This window comes from Marmota marmota, unplaced genomic scaffold (genome assembly GCF_001458135.2).
Source record: "Marmota marmota marmota unplaced genomic scaffold, marMar, whole genome shotgun sequence".
In the NCBI taxonomy this organism is placed as follows: domain Eukaryota; kingdom Metazoa; phylum Chordata; class Mammalia; order Rodentia; family Sciuridae; genus Marmota; species Marmota marmota.
In genome coordinates, this window is record NW_026000075.1 from 10,372,013 (window position 1) to 10,389,411 (window position 17,399).

Consider the following 17,399-nt stretch of genomic DNA (forward strand, 5'->3'; position numbering starts at 1 on the left):
GCCAAAGACAGGAGATGTGATGTAACTTAATAAAGACCATCACATCACAAGCCCTACTCATTAACAACAATTTGGGCCACAACAGTTCTCTTTGCCGAGCTGCCAAATTTGCTGCTTACCAGTAAAATTAACATCTAGTAAGAAGGAGAGGGGAATTGGCACACTGTGGTCTTACATAAAAATACTCAGTTTGGTCCATATGATCTGGGCCTCAGATCATACGGACCAAGTTGGAAACCATACTCCTTATGAAAACAAACTTCTGACCCCCAAACAACCTCCTTTTCCAGCTTACGTAAAGATACAAGATCTCAAAGTCTGCTCAGCCCTCACCAGAAGAGGCCTCCAAGATGAACCTGGCGGCCTCCATTTGAAATGGAAGTGATAGTGTTAATTGTCCAGTGTCCTGCCAAGAAGACCATCTCCTGCATTCTGATCCAGGGGTCCACATTGTCCTTTTAAAAATTAAAAGTTACTTGGGTTTGTTTGGACTATTTTCACTTTTCAGACTGTACTTGGCAGCAAGATGGGTGAATTCCACTCTCTGAGCTCATTTTTAATATTTTTTCGTGTCTCTTAATATTTTTACCATGCTCAGGATCTACAGGCAGCTGAAGACAATGAACACACAGGATTTGTTATTAACTAAAGCCTTACCAACGAAGCAATACTGAAACCCCATGTAGACAGTACAGTTTCAAATGCAGTGAAGTGCACACACTCAGAGGGGAAAAGAGCCCAACCCTGTCCACGATCAGATCAAAACCGTCTCTAGTCTTTGAAACATCCTGCCTGAGCATGCCTAGGAGGGTACGTGCTCCAGAGAAGGAAAAGCTTGCAAGTCAAAGAAGAAATCAGTCACTAGTGAAGTATGAAAGCTCACTAACTACCCTACTTTAAGCAGAGAAGCATCCACATTATCTTTTTACAGAGAGCCAAGACCAAAAGAAATTTGAAAGGAATATCTGCCTTAACTCCCAACATTCCAGACCTTATTAACATCAGACACATAATTCCAAACAGAGGAAGTCCCTTTTGCTCTGCACAGGAGGATGCAGCAATGCCTGCACAGAGCCCACACCTACAGCAAGAACAGATTCCAAGGCCCAACAAATGTTCATAATTCCAGACTTTCAGAAGCAAAAATACCATCACAAACCTTAGTATAATAATTCTTCTAATGATGAATAATTACTATGAATAAACTTTCAGGCTAATTTTGGCTAAGTAGATACTACTGTCTGATTCTGGTTTCTGAGCAGTGATTGCAAAATACAGGAAGAAAAATATGTCAGGGAAGATCACCTGGGAAATAATTAGAATATAAAAACCTGCCAATCAGGACAACTGGGGTCAGAAGGCAATTTGTCATCTTTGAAGGAGAAAAGCACAAGAATAAAGTCCTCATGATGACATTCAGTATCATAAACAGAAACCATGACTATATGTGTTGGAATGTGATCTAAAGAGTAACTGAATCTTTGGACTGTTAACAATTCCAAAGGTCAAATGCCACAAGTAAGTTGTATGTTCATTTTCTTCTATATTTGGAATTCTTACCATTTTGCCCAATTTTCCCCCACTGGCTCTATAAATTCTAGGTCTACTCATAAGCTGCTGCTACCTCTGTGTGAGCAACCCAGAAGGAACTCTCCCCCACCAGGACATGCCCCACACTGTCAGGAAGATGCTCCAGTCTCAAGCATTTTATTAACTGAATCCTCCCAACCCCCACCCCACTCACCACTTTTGCACGCCTGCTGTATAAAAACTTTATTAAAATTTCTTTAGTTAAAATTGCCTTGGCATTCCAAGAGCCTGTATTTCTCAAATACTACTGGGCCAATCATCATTCAAGTGCCTGATAAAACACAGACCGCAAGGCTCCACCTCTATAGGTCATGAGAGAGACTATGTCTCCCCAACCTTTAGGAGGGTTCTAATGCTGCTGGCCTGAGGCTCTGAGTTGCTAGGGTCTAAGCTACGGTGGTGGGGCTGGGAGAGCCTTATCTTTGGACTGTTAACAATTCCAAAGGTCAAATGTCACAAATATGTTGTTTGTTCATTTTCTCTGCTGACAGAGCCAGTTCCCCTGCATAAATCACCAGCATTCCAATTCTTTCTGCTCAGGGTGTATACGCATGTGAATGTAAGATGGTGGTGGGGTGGAGGATACCATATACTGCTGGAGATCTACATAAGATGGTCTGAAAAAAGAAAATCTGCTCTTGGGTAAGGTTTTAAAAATCACTAAGCCTAACTACCCATTCAGGTTTCTGAAAGGAAAACTAGGGCCCAGTGAAATGGTCTGTTCTATATCACACAGACCAAACCCAAGCTACTGAATCCTACAATCCTAGGATGTTTTAAAATTGTTCGCATCAAGTGTGAAAAAGGCATCCTTACACTTGGGCTGAGACCCAGGAATAAGGTGAAAGTCAGCAGTACCAACTGCACACATTACATATTTTTATACACAAAAACATAGTTTGGAGACTTGTGACTCCCCCTCCCTCTTCCTTCCCAAGACCACTGCCCTTGTACACACACACCTCCTCCTCCCCACCTGTCCCTCCTCCATCAACAGTACTATTTTGGTCTTTCTGTTTTATTGGATAATAGTTCTATACTAAAGCTTTTCTTTTTCACTCTAAATTCACACAATCTTTTAAAAACTATCCTACCAGATAACTTTATCTTCTGAAGACAGATGACAGCTTCGGCTGAAAATGAAGGTGCTTCAAACAGAATTCTGGACCCTGACTTGATGTATCCCACCGAGAAACCTCCTAACAGCGAATGCTTTGGTTTTTACCAAGAATAAAATGGAAAGAATGAAACTTCCTTCTCAATAAGGAACAAGAGAAATTTCCTTTACTTTCTGTGATGAAAGGCCATATGATCATTTCAACTGGGCTTTGGCCACAGAGCAGGCTCAATGCCCAATTCTTGCACAATAATAGGCAGACAAGGACAAATTTGTCCACGCTTGTCCTTGAACATCAGTGGACTCGATGCTCACGCAACAATCTAAAAGCAAATGCTAGAAGAGAAAAGTGAGGTAAAAAATCTGGAATTATTTTCCCCTAAGTTATCTGCCATTATGATATCATAGGAGACAGGCTTCACCCCTGAGCTGGTTCTTGAAGGACTGAGTTGGAATTTGCTAGGTAGAGGAACTGAATGAACAGGCCAAGAAACGATTATGAGGCACATTCATGGGATGGGGCAAACCATAGGGTGTCTGGTGGAGAAATCTAAAGTACCACAAGGCCTGAAAGAACAATGGTCAGGCATTTTAGACTGTGCTCTGGAGACAATGGGGAGTGCCAGAGAGGTTCTTAAGGAGGGGAACAGCGGCACATTCAGTTCTGACTTAGCTGCTTTCATGACACAGGATAGGATGGAGAGGGAAGAGAATAAACACACATCTGAAAACATGAGGTGTTCCTTCTGGGAAGTCTCCTATAAATCAGATGGAGCAAAGGACTCTTAGCTGGAGACACCAAGGACAGGATCCATGGAAAGTCAGGCCTAGGAGGCTACGCCCAAGTTCCCTCATTCAGACCTGTGTCCCACAACATACAAGGCCATGAGCAACATAATGGACTCTGAGAACAACAGGTGCTTTACTGTTTGCCTTTGCCTTCTCTGATTCGTATTCCCTTCTTTGCTTTGACAGCATGAAGGCTCAAAACCAAATGTATGGCCCACATCAAACAACTCTACAGTAATCTTTTATATTCAACCTTATTCATGACTTCATCTCTCTTGTCCTCAATTTCCTCTAATGCTTACTTATTACTTTCAATAGCCTTTTGCTTTATTTTTTTCTTTCTTTTAAGAGTTTTAGGTTCACAGCAAAGGTGAATGGCAGGTCCAGAGTTGCCAATACACCCTGCCCCGCCCTTATGCACAGCCTGCCTCACCTATCAACATCCCCTACCAGAAGGTACATACTGATAAACTCACATTGGCACATCACTTTCACCCAAAGTCCAGATTACATTGCATTTACTGTTGGTGCTTTCCATTCTATAAATTTGGATATGTAATGGCATGTATCTACCATTCCACTATCATATAGAACAGTTGCATTATCCTAAAACTCCTCTGTCTTCTAGCTACTCATCCCTTCTCCCCCCACCCCAACATCCAGTAACCACTTATCCTTTTGCTGTCTCCAGAGTTTTGCCTTTTCCATAATGTCATATAGACGGAATCCTTCAGGAGGTAGCTTTTTCAGATTGGCTTCTTCCTCTAAATAATATGAATTTAGATTACCCCATATCTTTTCATAGTTTGTGGGCTCATTTCTTTTTAGCAGTGAACAATATTCCAACATCTGGATGTCCCACATCTTCATTTATCCATTTACCCACTAAAGGGCATCCTTTGTTGCTTCCAAGTTTGGGCAATTATGAATAAAAGTAAATATAAACACTTGCAGGTTTTTGTGCAGATATAAGTTTAAAATTCATTTAAGTAAACGTATTTTTTATCTAGCATATAAATACCCTCAGATCTTTGCTGAAGTGAGGTGCAGTGCATAAAGTAATATAGCCCAACTGATTCTTTCCCTTATGGTAAATAGCAGCACTTCAAGTGATTTTGAGAAGGCAAATAATATAATGCTAAAAGGAGCAAGAGATAAAAGTTCAGCCTGAGCTTGTTCCACCTTTCATTGTAAACATGCTCCCAGAAACCCACGGCAAACATGATCTTGATATTGCCCAACAAAATCACATGCTTTCTACACAACTACAAAGATCTTAGGATGCTCAAAATAATTACAAGCTGTTTCTCACGTGTAAGGTAAAAACGCCAAGTGCTTGTAAACATATTGATGTGTGTCAGCAAATACTTCAGTATAGATTTCAATACAAACTCAGTTCTTCACTTACAACTGTGAGCCTATTAAAACCTACAGCAGCTAACACATTTAAGTATATAAATCATGAAATAACTACACATAAAAGAAAGGCATTTGCATTTGCCAAAGTTATTCCATAACTGCATTAATTACTATACTACTTTCAGCCCCTGAATCATCATATTTTCCTTCTGTTAGTCTCTTTTGCCTGTTGATTCTTAAATTTATTTTACCTGCCTCTGTTATACATATATAGACATCTAACAAATCTTTTTTGGTACACAGCAAGACAAAAATTATTAAAGAACAAATCATGTAATCAAAGCATTTCAAATTTCATAAGCTCTCTGGATAACTTATACATTCTTTTCTACTTTTCTTTAGGCAAAAATTTCTCCTTAGGACAACACATTCTGAATTGTTTTGTGTGGATTCTCTGCTATGCCATGATTAAGCTGGGACATTGCTAATAAACTATTCATTATATACTAGAATCAAGATATCACTTTAGCTGGGTGCGGTGGCACCCACGCATGTAATCACAGCAGCTTGGGAGGCTGAGGCAAGAGGATGGTGAGTTCAAAGCCAGCCTCAACAAAAATGAGATGCTAAGCAACTTAGTGAGACCCTGTCTCTAAATAAAATACAAAAAAGGACTGGAGATATGGCTCGGTGGTCAAGAGCCCCTGAGTTCAATCTCTAGTACCCCTCTCAAAAAAAGGATCACTTTACACTTCATAAAAGTGTACAAATATAATATTCTTCATAGAACTAGGAAAAAATAATCCTAAAATTCATTTGGAAGAATCAGTATCCAGAATAGCCAAAGCAATCGGGAGCAAGAAGAGCAATCAATGTAGGAGGCATCACAATACCTAATCTCAAATTACACTACAGAACTATGGGAATAAAACCAGCATGGTATTGGCATCAAAATAGACATGAAGACCAGTGCAACAGAATAGAAGACAAAGAACAAAATTCACATACTTAGTCATGTGATACTGACAAAGGTACCAAAACTATGTTGGAGAAAAGACAGTCTTTTTAAGAAATGTGCTGGAAAAGGAGATATTCATATGTAGAAGGATAAAACCAAATCCCAATCTCTCACAATGCAAAAAAGTCCAATCAAAATGGATCAGACTGAGGAATTAGACCAGAAACTCTGCAAGTGCCTGAAGAAATATAGGGTGAACACTCATATTGGAACAGACACCAACTTCCCTAAACAAGACCCCCAAAGCTCAAGAAATAAAACCAAGAATCAATAAGTGGGATGCCATCAAATTAAAAAGCTTCTGTGCAGCAAAGGACATAATTCAGACTGGGAAGAGAAAGCCTACAGAATTAGAGAAAAGCTTTGCCAGCTTCTCTCCTGACAGGGATTAATATCCAGAATATATAAAGAACTCAAAAATCTCTAAACAAACAAAACAAAACAAAAACCGGAAAAATAAATAAATAATAAAATAACCCCATCACTAAATGGTCAAAAGACATAAACTGATATTTCTCAAAAGAAGAAACCCAAATAGCCAACAAATATATATAAAAAAAATATTCACCATCTCTAGCAATCAGGGACTTGAAAATCAAAACTATACTAAGATTTCATCTCACTCCAATCAGATGGCAATTATCAAGAATACAAATAATTATAAATCCTTGCAAGGATGTGGAGAATAGGACCACTCATTCATTGTTCGTGGGATTGAAAATTAGTATAACCACTCTGGAAAACAGTATGGAGATTCTTCAAAAAACTAGGACTGGAACCACCATATGACCCAGCTATCCTACTTTTTTTTTTTTTTTTAAAGAAAGAGTGAGAGAGAGAGAATTTTTTAATATTTTATTTTTTAGTTTTTGGCGGACACAACATCTTTGTTTGTATGTGGTGCTGAGGATCGAACCCGGGCTGCACGCATGCCAGGCAAGCGCGCTACTGCTTGAGCCACATCCCCAGCCCTCTATCCTACTTCTTGTTATTTATCCAAAAGAACTAAAATCAGCATAGTGTAGTGATACAGTTAATTCAAAGTTTATAACACCACAGTTCATAATAGCCAAGTTATGGAACCAGTCCAGATGTCCATCAAAAGATAAATGGATTAAAAGAATAAAATTATGGCATCTGTCATTAAATGGATGGAATTAGAGAACATCATGCTATGTGAAATAAGTCGGACTCAAAATCAAGAGTGCAATAATGTTTTCTCTCATATGTGGGAACTAGACTAAAGTCAAGGGGAAAAAGAGTGAGGCGGTCACTCAAAAACCATAATAGGGCAGACCAGTGGAGTAGAGGAGACTAAGAAGAAAGGAGGAGGAAAGGGAATAGAGAGGAAAGGCAGAAAGAATCTGACAAAATTATACTACGCAAATGTGTGTGTGTATGGATATGTGTGCACACCAAGGTGAATTCTACCTCAGGGGTAGAGTGCTTGCCTAGCATGTGTGATGCCCTGGTTCGATCTTCAGCATCACATAAAAATAAATAAATGAAATAAAGGTATTGTGTCCACTAAAACAAAAAAAAAATTAAAATAAATAAGTAAGTGAAGGGAAGACCAATAGAGGAAGGGGAATAAAAGAAAGGAGGAGGAGAGTGGGAAAGGTGGAGACTGGGGATTGAAATGAAGTAAAATTAAATTCCATGCATGGACAATTTTTGTCAAAAACGAACCCAACTATTTGTATAACTCTAAAGCACTAATAAATTACAAGTATTGATATTAATCAAAATGTAAAGTACTTCTAAAAATAAACTAATTCCAACTCAGAAACTGTAGTATCATTTCACTAAAATTATTTTAATGCCAAGCACAATGGTACATGCCTATAATCCCAGCTATTTGGGAGGCTGAGGTAGGAAGATCACTTCAGCCCAGAAGTTCAAGTCTAGTGTGGGCAAAATAGTGACACCCCTGCCTTGCCCCCCCCCCAAAACCATATTTTATATGTCAGACACAGCACTTTCCTTAAGATATATTTAAAATACTCTTGCAACTTTGCAACTTAAGTATCTTTCATAGGATACTTGTTTATGTTTTGTTTCATAGTAATACATAACTGCATAAAATATGGAAGATACTTAAAGCAATAAAGAACAAAAAAAAGAATCCATAATAAATTCACATTTCACTATAGTTACTATTCCTCTACCTCGTGCTACAATTCACTCATTATAAATAACCTGGGAGGAAATGTAATGGCAGTGTTTGGTTGTACAGAGTTTTCCTCTCCCAGTCAGAGTCCTGTCTTTCTTAGACATGTCAATAGACTCAACAACTTCCATCCTTTTCATTCACAACCACATTCTCAGACACATTCCCTGTTCCTAAGTTGATAAGCAATAAGGAGTCTTCAGTGACTTCAGTGAGTGCCACAATCAATCCACGTCCTGTCTGACAATTGTTCACATCTTTGTTTTCTAGTCATTTGATCTGAGGACTCACATACTTTTGAAAATGTTACCTTCTTTTGCTTTATCCAAGTTACTTCTGCTATATGCTTTTATAAGAAGTCAACTTTTTGCTCCTGTGGCATCAAATATTCAAATCTTACCTGAACACTTCATTGAAAATACATATACCTTTCTCTCCCATTCTACCAATCTAGCCCATAAAATTAATCTAACCAAAACACAAGCCTTTCTAAGCTGATATCTCTCCATCTGAATGTGCTAAGCCTGATCCATCCATTTTATTCTTGTTCTATGAATACTTCACTCAGGATGCCAAAGGTGGCACTGAACAGTATCTGATGCCTACAACTGTATGTATGTATGTATGTATGTATGTATGTGTGTATATATATATATATATATTCCTGTTATGTGATGACAGACTCCTCTAAAGCATGGAAATAATATCTGGTTTTACAAGACATAATTATTTTGAGATCTAAAATAGCCCCATATTTGGATTTCTTCCATATCTGTCTAGTTAGAGTGAAACAATACAAGTAGGCTAATGTGAAAATGCAGATAACTGTTACTGAGAAATAAGTAAAAAGTTACATAGCACATGTTCTGAAAAAGCAATATTAATGCCCAATGCAGTGGTACATACTTATAACCCCAGCTGCTTGGGAGGCTGAGGAAGGAGGATTGCAAATTTGAGGCTAGCCTGGGCAACTTAGTAAGATCCTATCTCAAAAGAAAAAAAGGGCTGTTTGTGTAGCTCAAAGTAGAGTACTTGCCTAGTGTGCATGAGGCCCTGGGTTTGACCCCTGGGACCACAAAAAAATAAAATAAAATAGTCTATTCTTACTAAAAAAACAGATCAGAGAGGACTACACCAAATCATCCACACCAGAAAAACCAACCACCATGAAATAATGTTCTTTAGGTCAAAGATGGCTCCTTTGGGATGATTTATTCCTCATGGCTGTGGTCATATTACCTTGCAAGTCTGAATCATTTGACTTTGGACTGCTCCTTGCTCGCCGTTCTGTTTTCTTGATTCCTGGCCCGCCACCGCTGCCGCCTCCCCCTCCTCCGCCGCCTCCACCACTGTGACCCTTCCCGTAGCCATTGTATACTGTTGTGCAGTTGCTTTTGTAGATGGATGAAGGAGGGCTATTGAGGCGGTTCTGGCGGTCAATCTGGCGGTCCTTCAGTTTTTTGTGCGGAGGCTTGCTGTACTGGTCTTCCCGGGTAATGTAGCTTGACATTCCATAGAGTGGTATAATTTCTAAAATGGATGGGTGTGACAAATGCAAGCTCAGCCCATATTTTCAATAATAAATGATTAAAAGGTCAAATGACCTGATCCCTGAAGAAGTCTAAAGTACTACTAAGTACATTATAAAAAATGTTTTAAGAAAATGCTATATATATTGTACATGTTTAAAACATTCCTGTTTGTTTCTAATGAATCAATAAATAATCAATTATTAATGACCACAAGGCATGTTTAGCTAGGCACAGTGTCTCACGCCTGAAATCCCAGCATCTTAGGAGGCTGAGACAAGAGGATTGCAAGTTTGAGGCTGGCCTCAGCAATTTAGGGAGGATCTAGGAAATTTAGTGAGACCCTGTTTCAAAATAAAAGACAAAAAGAGATGAGGGTTCTTCTCCAAGTTAAAATAAAAACAAAAAACCACACATACACATTCAAAAAGACCATATGGCATGTTTAGAAATTTTCCATAAACTATGGAGACAAACAAAAAAGAAAAAGTTGTCCTCAAAGAGTTTGTATTCTAGTTAAATTTATAATTCAGTTTTATTTGCCTGTCAAAATGGTTTTAACAGTTGCAATTCATGAAAAGGATAGACAAACTACCCTTTGAAAAACGTGTAGTCAGAATCAAGATATCTAAATGAATATTTATCCTTATAGACAGAATAGTATTACTACTGGAAGGTAGATAGCAACCAGAATATAAGGAGTTATTTGCAGCATTCAGAAAAGCCAAAATTTGAAGAAAACTGCTAAAATAATGCAATGAGAAATTGCCATTAAAAACAAAACAAAAAATGGAATCAGGACAAAGTCCAAGGACAAAGCATGAGGCAAAGATAAGCCATCTTGGCAATCTGGTGCCAGGGAGGTGTGGTCTCAAACTGCTCTTCTGCAGTAATCCAAGGCAAGGCAGAAGTGGGTTGCTCCCTGACTTCATTATGTGTATTTTTAAGTGGCTCAAAAAGATAATGGGAATCTGCAATATAATCTTAGGGTCTTAGAGAGATATTTATCTTAAACCTATATTTTTAAATCAATGTGAAATTATCTTTAGGCATCAACAGAAACAACAATGGAGCTGGGCATGGCGGCACATGCCTTTAATTCTAGTAACTGGAAGCTGAGGCAGGAGGATATCAAGTTTGAGGCCAAGCTGGGCAACTGAATGAGACCCTGTCTCAAAATAAAAAATAAAAGGGGCTGGAGATGTAGTTCAGTGATAAAGTACCCTAGGGTCCAATCTTTACTTTCAAAATAAAGGACAGTGTGTAACAAAGACACTGGGTCTTACATCTTTATAAGAAAAAAGAGCCTCCCATAAAGTAACCACATAAACCACCACCGAACCCTGAACACTTCTGCAAGTAAAAAGGAAGAACTCCCGATACCCTTCAACTGGGACTTGCCCCAGGAATATATGGATACCCTGTCTAATTTAACAACGGATATTTCAATTGTTCCATGGTAAAATTCTATTTTTTCTTTTCTTTTTGTTCACACAGCTAAAGGAAAAAATTTTTATATGAATTGTCACAAGACAATCAATTTGCAGTAGAAAATGTGTAAGAACACACACAGACCTACATATATATTCAAATAAACTACACCAAAATATACCAGATGAATGATAAACATTTTTAAATGCTACAATGCAACCCACTTGAGATTTACAATGTTCATCATGGACACATAATAATTTAAAACATGTTAACAACTTTCTAAACTCTTATCACTTAGTAAATTAATGTTTAATTTGCCTTTTTTAGGTATACACATCAAGAACTAAGACAAGAAAATACATAAATGACTTTTTAAAGGGACTTTGTTTCACTGCTGTCTTCAGTTCGATTAAGGAACTTTTACTTGTAAATTATTGTTGTTACTTTAATGAAATCAGAACAAAAACACCAAGAAAGGAACATACTATGCAATTTTTGGTTTAATTCTAATAGTGATTTAAGTCACAGTATTACTCTGCCTAAAAATGCAAAGATTACTCATAATAACTAATCAAATACTACATAAATAGTTGGTAAACGGTACTGTTTAGGGTATAATGAAAAGAAAATAGTTTGTATATTTTCAGTGCTACTATAATTTAATGTTTTTGATGCCAGGTTGGTTAAATCCATGGATGTACAACTGTGTGAAAGGTTGAATATGCTTGTCAATTTTTAAAACTTAGAGGATTTTTGTGTTTTCTCATTCAAAATAAATATTCCTTTTTATGTTCAAAAGAAAAAAAAAAGGCAAAGGACACCATTTACAAAATGACATTCTGATAACAAGCTAAAATAAGGCAAGTCAGAAGAGTATGATCAAGGGGTAAGTCAATAGCCAAGGTGCTTCCTAATGTTACCGCAGCTTGGATCCAGCTGGAAAACTCTAACAAACTTTCCAATATTTAATATTTACTGTGTCAAAATGGTGACTACGTTTTTTAAAAGTTAACTTAATTATTTTTCTGTGTTTCTGTTTTATATGCCCACTCCCTGATGGGTTTGTTTATGTCATTAGGCAAAAAAGATCAAATTACTGAAAAAATTATTGATGCAGCTGGCGCTACTGATTTCATGTTTTGCTATCATTTTCTCACACCTTGATTTTTCTGAATTATGCTAAATTTCTGACTACCTTAAAAAATTTCTGTCCCTAAATTACAACAGTTTATTTCACCTGAATTACTCATCTCAAATTTTTCTTTCTATAATAAGGAAAAAAAAAAACTGCAATGTGAGATGAATATATAGGAAAAAATTGAGAAGAGAATTGGTATTGATAGGAGAAAGCAAGATAACTTGTTCAAAAATTATACAATGTAACAAGTATTTCTCATCCAATTTACCTGAACCAATATAATAGGTGTTTAAAGCCATAAAATGTTTCAGCTCACAGAAGAAAATCATTTTGCAAACTCTTAAAAGGTTAAAATCTAATTTTTACCTCACTTATCTGGGTTCCATTTTGATAGAGAAGAGCTTAGACTAAACCAACATCCAGACCAAAACTTTAAAAAGGCATCTCAGTAGCTCAGAGGCTCTTTTCATGGCAAGGTAAGCATTTGCCTAACAACCAAGGAACTGTGGCTGCACTAATGGTTAGTCTCGAAATAAAAGCAAGCTCTGGCGGGCCACGTCAACAGCCAGGGAATTTCTGAGTTCTGCCAAGACAGATCTTTTGGGAAACCAAAAGGATATTGAGACTTCACAATCCTCTAACATTGGAAATAGGGCACAAAACACTTCAATTTCCTTTCTACTGCTAGCCCATACCAATGCCAAAGAAATACTGTGCCACAGTTCTGCCTCGGGCCATTCTTACATAAACATAGGAGAACAGGACACAGAAACATATGAGACAGATCACTGGTTCTTCTAAAGAAGTGGCTATTCCATTCCTTGGTCTTTGTGGGGTAGAAAAATTGGAAAAACTGTGGGAATGTGGGGAAACTGAGAGAAAGAAAGAGGGCTGCAGCCCACAATATAATCATTCCAAGACACAATTCAGGACAATGGAAGCTGGGAATTTCCCATGAGCTGCAGACCAGATAGATAGCTTATGAGTGCCCTTTTGTCTAAGTGTTGCACACAGTTTCAGCAGTTCCTGGAGCCAGCAATAATCTACTCACCTTGCTCGCCATATATTGTCGGGGGAAGGTGATGCTGAGGAAAAAACTGAGGCGGCATGTCTCCAGGTCCAGTAACAGGTGGGTAGTAAGCCGTGTGCGAGTTATGAATGAAATGCGGATGGTGGGTCAGGTAGGGGGGCAGGTGGTGGGTTGGAGACATGGCTGAGGGGTAGCTTGGGGGATAACACTCGGGAGACTGGGGTGTCACCACCACCCGGCGGACTCCAGTACTGTCTTCAATCACCTAAAGAAAAAGCCAAAAGAGAAAATATAGTATACATTATTTATTATGAACATATATGGAATTAATAATTTGTTCATTTTATTCTTCTTTCACCTATTCAAAAAAAAGTATGTTATATTCTGATTTTTGTAATTCATCTACTCATGATGAGATTTAAAATGAGTTCTAGCAGTGATAACATTTAACTATTAAAATGTGCAAAAACAAACTATCAACCATCTAATTCTGACTTCACCAAACTTTTCAAGGAGACCAACAGCTTGATAACAAATCTTGTTTTTTGGTTTTGGTGGTGCTGCAGATTGAACCCAGGGCCTTGTGCATGTAAGGGAGGCACTCTACCAACTGGGCTATATCCCCAGTCCCACAAACATTTTTGTCATAAACTTTTCACCAGCTTCATTCTAAGTAAACATGTGTGCTTAAATTGATTTTAGGAGTAATTCTGAATGTACCTATCAGCTCAATGGCTTCTTTCTGGGTGTTAGGAGCATGTTTCCAGGGCTATGCTTCCAGATCTACGCAACAGCATTCTACCCCATTCCTGCTTTAACATGCAACATAAGGGCTTTAGGAAACAAAAGGAACATTAGTGTCACAAGCCACACAAGTGCCCTAAAAGACCATTTAATCTGGGGATTAAGGATGTGGATGAAATGAATGGATTCTGACCAATGAAAAAGTTGGGCAATCCCAAATCAGGGTGGACACTTTTGCTCCCAAGTTGTCCAGAAGCTATAGTGAGTGCCGGGAAGGGCAGTACTGTGAAGGGCAACTCTGATATGAGGAAAGTGAGGTGATCAACACTCTATCCACACTTCCTCTGAATGTTTTTCAACTCACTCAAGGAAGGCGACTAAGGCAGTGTGAGACCAACACTTACTGCCTCTGTGGCCAGCATCATGCTAACTGCTCAAAGTGTAAACAATTTTGGTAAAACTCAAGAAAAGAAAGAGTGACTGCAACTGACACTGTAATTAAAGGCAAAGCTGTGGGGTGTGTACATAGGAGGGCATGGGATAACAGAATCAGGAAAGGTTTCAAGGACCTCAAGGAATTGTAGGACTGAGACAGCTGAGAGAATGGCCCTCAGAATAGATCCCTGCAGAGTACACTTGGGGGGCAGAAGGTGTGGCTCAGTGGTAGAGGACTGCCTAAGATATCCAAGGGTCTGGGTTCAATGCCCAGTACTGCAAACATTAGAAACAGAATAAACTTGCAAGCCAAGAACAGGCCACTGAGGAGACACACCAATATCAATCCTTGAAGACAATCAATGCATACACTCTGACAGGAAGTTTGGTTTTTAAATTTTTTTTTTTGTTTTTTCTTTCTTTTTTTTTTAATAAAAAGTCAGAAAATTGAGCCCGTATATTGAAATAAATTCCTCATTACACCTCAGGAGGTTGATTATAGGCCAAAATAAAATAACTTAATCATGTCTAACAACAAAAATAAACTATACTTAGGCTCATTTTTTAAAATATTGCTTAAGCCAAATTGGCAAGTCTATCACTGTTTAGTCTATATTTTAGTGTACAAAGTGATAAGTTTAGCTTGAATTAACAGCCATTCATTTTATCCTAAGAAAATAAAAGTTTTCATATTTTAACATAAAAGTTCTCACTATGTTAACATTTCCTCAAATAAAATAATATTAACTCCTTAAAATTTAGATTCTAAATCAAAGCTCACTCAAGACAACTTTTACTATGTTCTCTAATACATGTAACCTCTTCTGGGCCTTCACAAACTAATTATTTATAAATTAATTTATAAATGCATTTATAAATTAATTTATAAATGCACAGATGCTAATTTACCACAGCATATGAAATGTGTTTAAAGCATGACATTGGAAATTCTTATGCATGTATTGATAATTAACACAAAGTACCTTCTTTTCGTGTAAAATGCAGAGTGGAAATATACTGTTTGGTAGAACATTCTGCATGATTTTAGTATAAATATGTTTTGTATTATTCTTATCATCTGATACAAACATTCATTATTCTAGTGTCTTTTTTTCCCTTCTCTACCTTCCACTAGTTATTAAGAAAAACGTAATGTATATTCCAGATATTTCTCTTTCACGAGATCTTAATCCAATCTAGAAGATCACAGAAGCAAAATATCTGTTTTCTACACACATACAACCTTTTTTATTTCAATAAATTAAATGTCCAATAGTCAACCAGGTGCATGGACTTCACTGATGTAATAAAACAGAAACAGAGCTCACACTTAATATGAAGAAGATCTTCTTGTGCTTGTAAACAAAGGTAGTTAAAATGATAAAAATAAATTATTTTCATAGTATCATATGATCTCTCCCTGCCCCTCCCCTCCTTTCCTTTCCTTTCGTAACAGGGATCAAACCCAGGAGTGCTTAATCACTGAGCCATATCCCAGCCACCCCCCTCCTTTTTTGAAAAAAATTTTATTTGGAGACAGGATCTTGCTAAGTTGCTTATGAACTCATTAAGTTGCTGAGTCTAGCCTTTAACTTGCGATCCCCCTTCCTGAGCCTCCCAAGCCTCTGGGATTACAGGCATGCACTATCATGCTCATCTTATATAATTTCTGACTTACTATAACAAAGTACTTTTTAAAAAAAGCACTAAGAAAAAATAAAGTGCTTTGTCAAAAAGCACTAAGAAAAAATTACAATCAAGAGGAAAAAAAGAAACAAAAATGAAGATGTGAAGCCATACGATTATCTTTTACTACTGTATTTTGTAAGAATACTTGTACTTCTTAAAAAAATTAATAAATGCCAATCTGAAGGATAAATTACCCTTCATACACACACTGAAAAGTTCCCAGTTAGAAAATTTAAGTAGCTTCTGAAACCACAAATTGCCTGCACACATAAAAAGTGTTTGACAGTCCCATTTCTAATTATCTTAAATTATTCCATGGTGTTTGTGAATGTACTCACACATGTACACACACAATGGGAAACTTTCAGAAACCTGCTCTTATCAAACTCGGGCCTACACAAAAAAGCCAAAAGTATGTATTAATATTTTGCTTACTGTTCTTCTATAACATAAATTGCAACATATTTTAGTTATCAAATTCAGTTGTGAACTACGCCTAAGGAGATTTTGCTTTTGTTATGCAGGAGCAATCATAATGCACAAAAGAATAAGTGACTTAGAAAATAGTGGCAATAACATTCTTTCATAAAGATGGTTCATAAGTCAATGTATTATTGTATTTTAGAACTTAGACATCTGAAAGAGTTCAGTCCAAAAATCCTGAGGCAACAAGACTTCAATCTTCTTAAATGCCTATGGAAGAGACAGATTCATTTCCTTCTTGGATGAATGAAATTGTGACAATTTCCAGAGGCAGACAAATCACCTGTATTCAATTTAACAATTATTTCCTGACACTATGTGCTAAGCACTGAATAGTCTATGATGAAAAAAGTAGGTGCTAAGCAGTAAGACTCATCTACAGAGCCTGAGAAAAATAAAAAGAGAAAAATTAGACTAAGTCCTAGTAAGTCAGATGCAAGGCTCTTCATCGAGATTTTTCCCAGCTCTGTGACTCAACAGAATCGTCACTCATGTACCTTCTCTGGAGAGGCATAGAACCTTGAAAAAGATCACTAAGCTAAGTTCTAAAACTGCCACCCATTATGGGACTGAATTGTGTCCCACTTACCCAAAAATTCATGTTGAAGTCCTGATGCTCAGTGCCTTAGAAAGTGCCTTTTGAAGAGTAATTAAGGTAAAACAAGGTCACAGGAATGGGCTCTCATCCAGTGTGTGACCACCATCTTTATAAGAGGAGATTAGACATACCGAGACAGGGGAAGTCCATGTGAAGACACCAAAGAAACATAACCATCTACATGTCTGGTGACAGGCCTTAGAAGAAACCAGATCTGCCCACCACCTCAACCTCAGACTTCCAGCCTCCAGAACTAAGAAAATTTATGTTGTGTAA

At 37.5% G+C, this 17,399-nt stretch overlaps 1 protein-coding gene across 5 annotated transcripts in view; it reads right to left on the reverse strand.

Annotated features, from left to right (window-relative positions):
* The window catches only part of Fndc3b (fibronectin type III domain containing 3B), a 328,163-nt gene that overhangs the window by 130,173 nt on the left and 180,591 nt on the right, over positions 1-17,399 (reverse strand). For 4 of the 5 annotated variants that reach the window (XM_048814289.1, XM_048814288.1, XM_048814287.1 and 1 more), the window contains exons 5-6: positions 13,196-13,439; positions 9,283-9,573 (exon numbers count right to left, since the gene is read on the reverse strand). In XM_048814289.1, coding sequence (XP_048670246.1) covers positions 9,283-9,573; positions 13,196-13,439 — 535 coding nt within the window. The remainder of the gene's footprint in view (positions 1-9,282; positions 9,574-13,195; positions 13,440-17,399) is intronic. The other variant, XM_015494261.2, reaches the window with a different exon arrangement.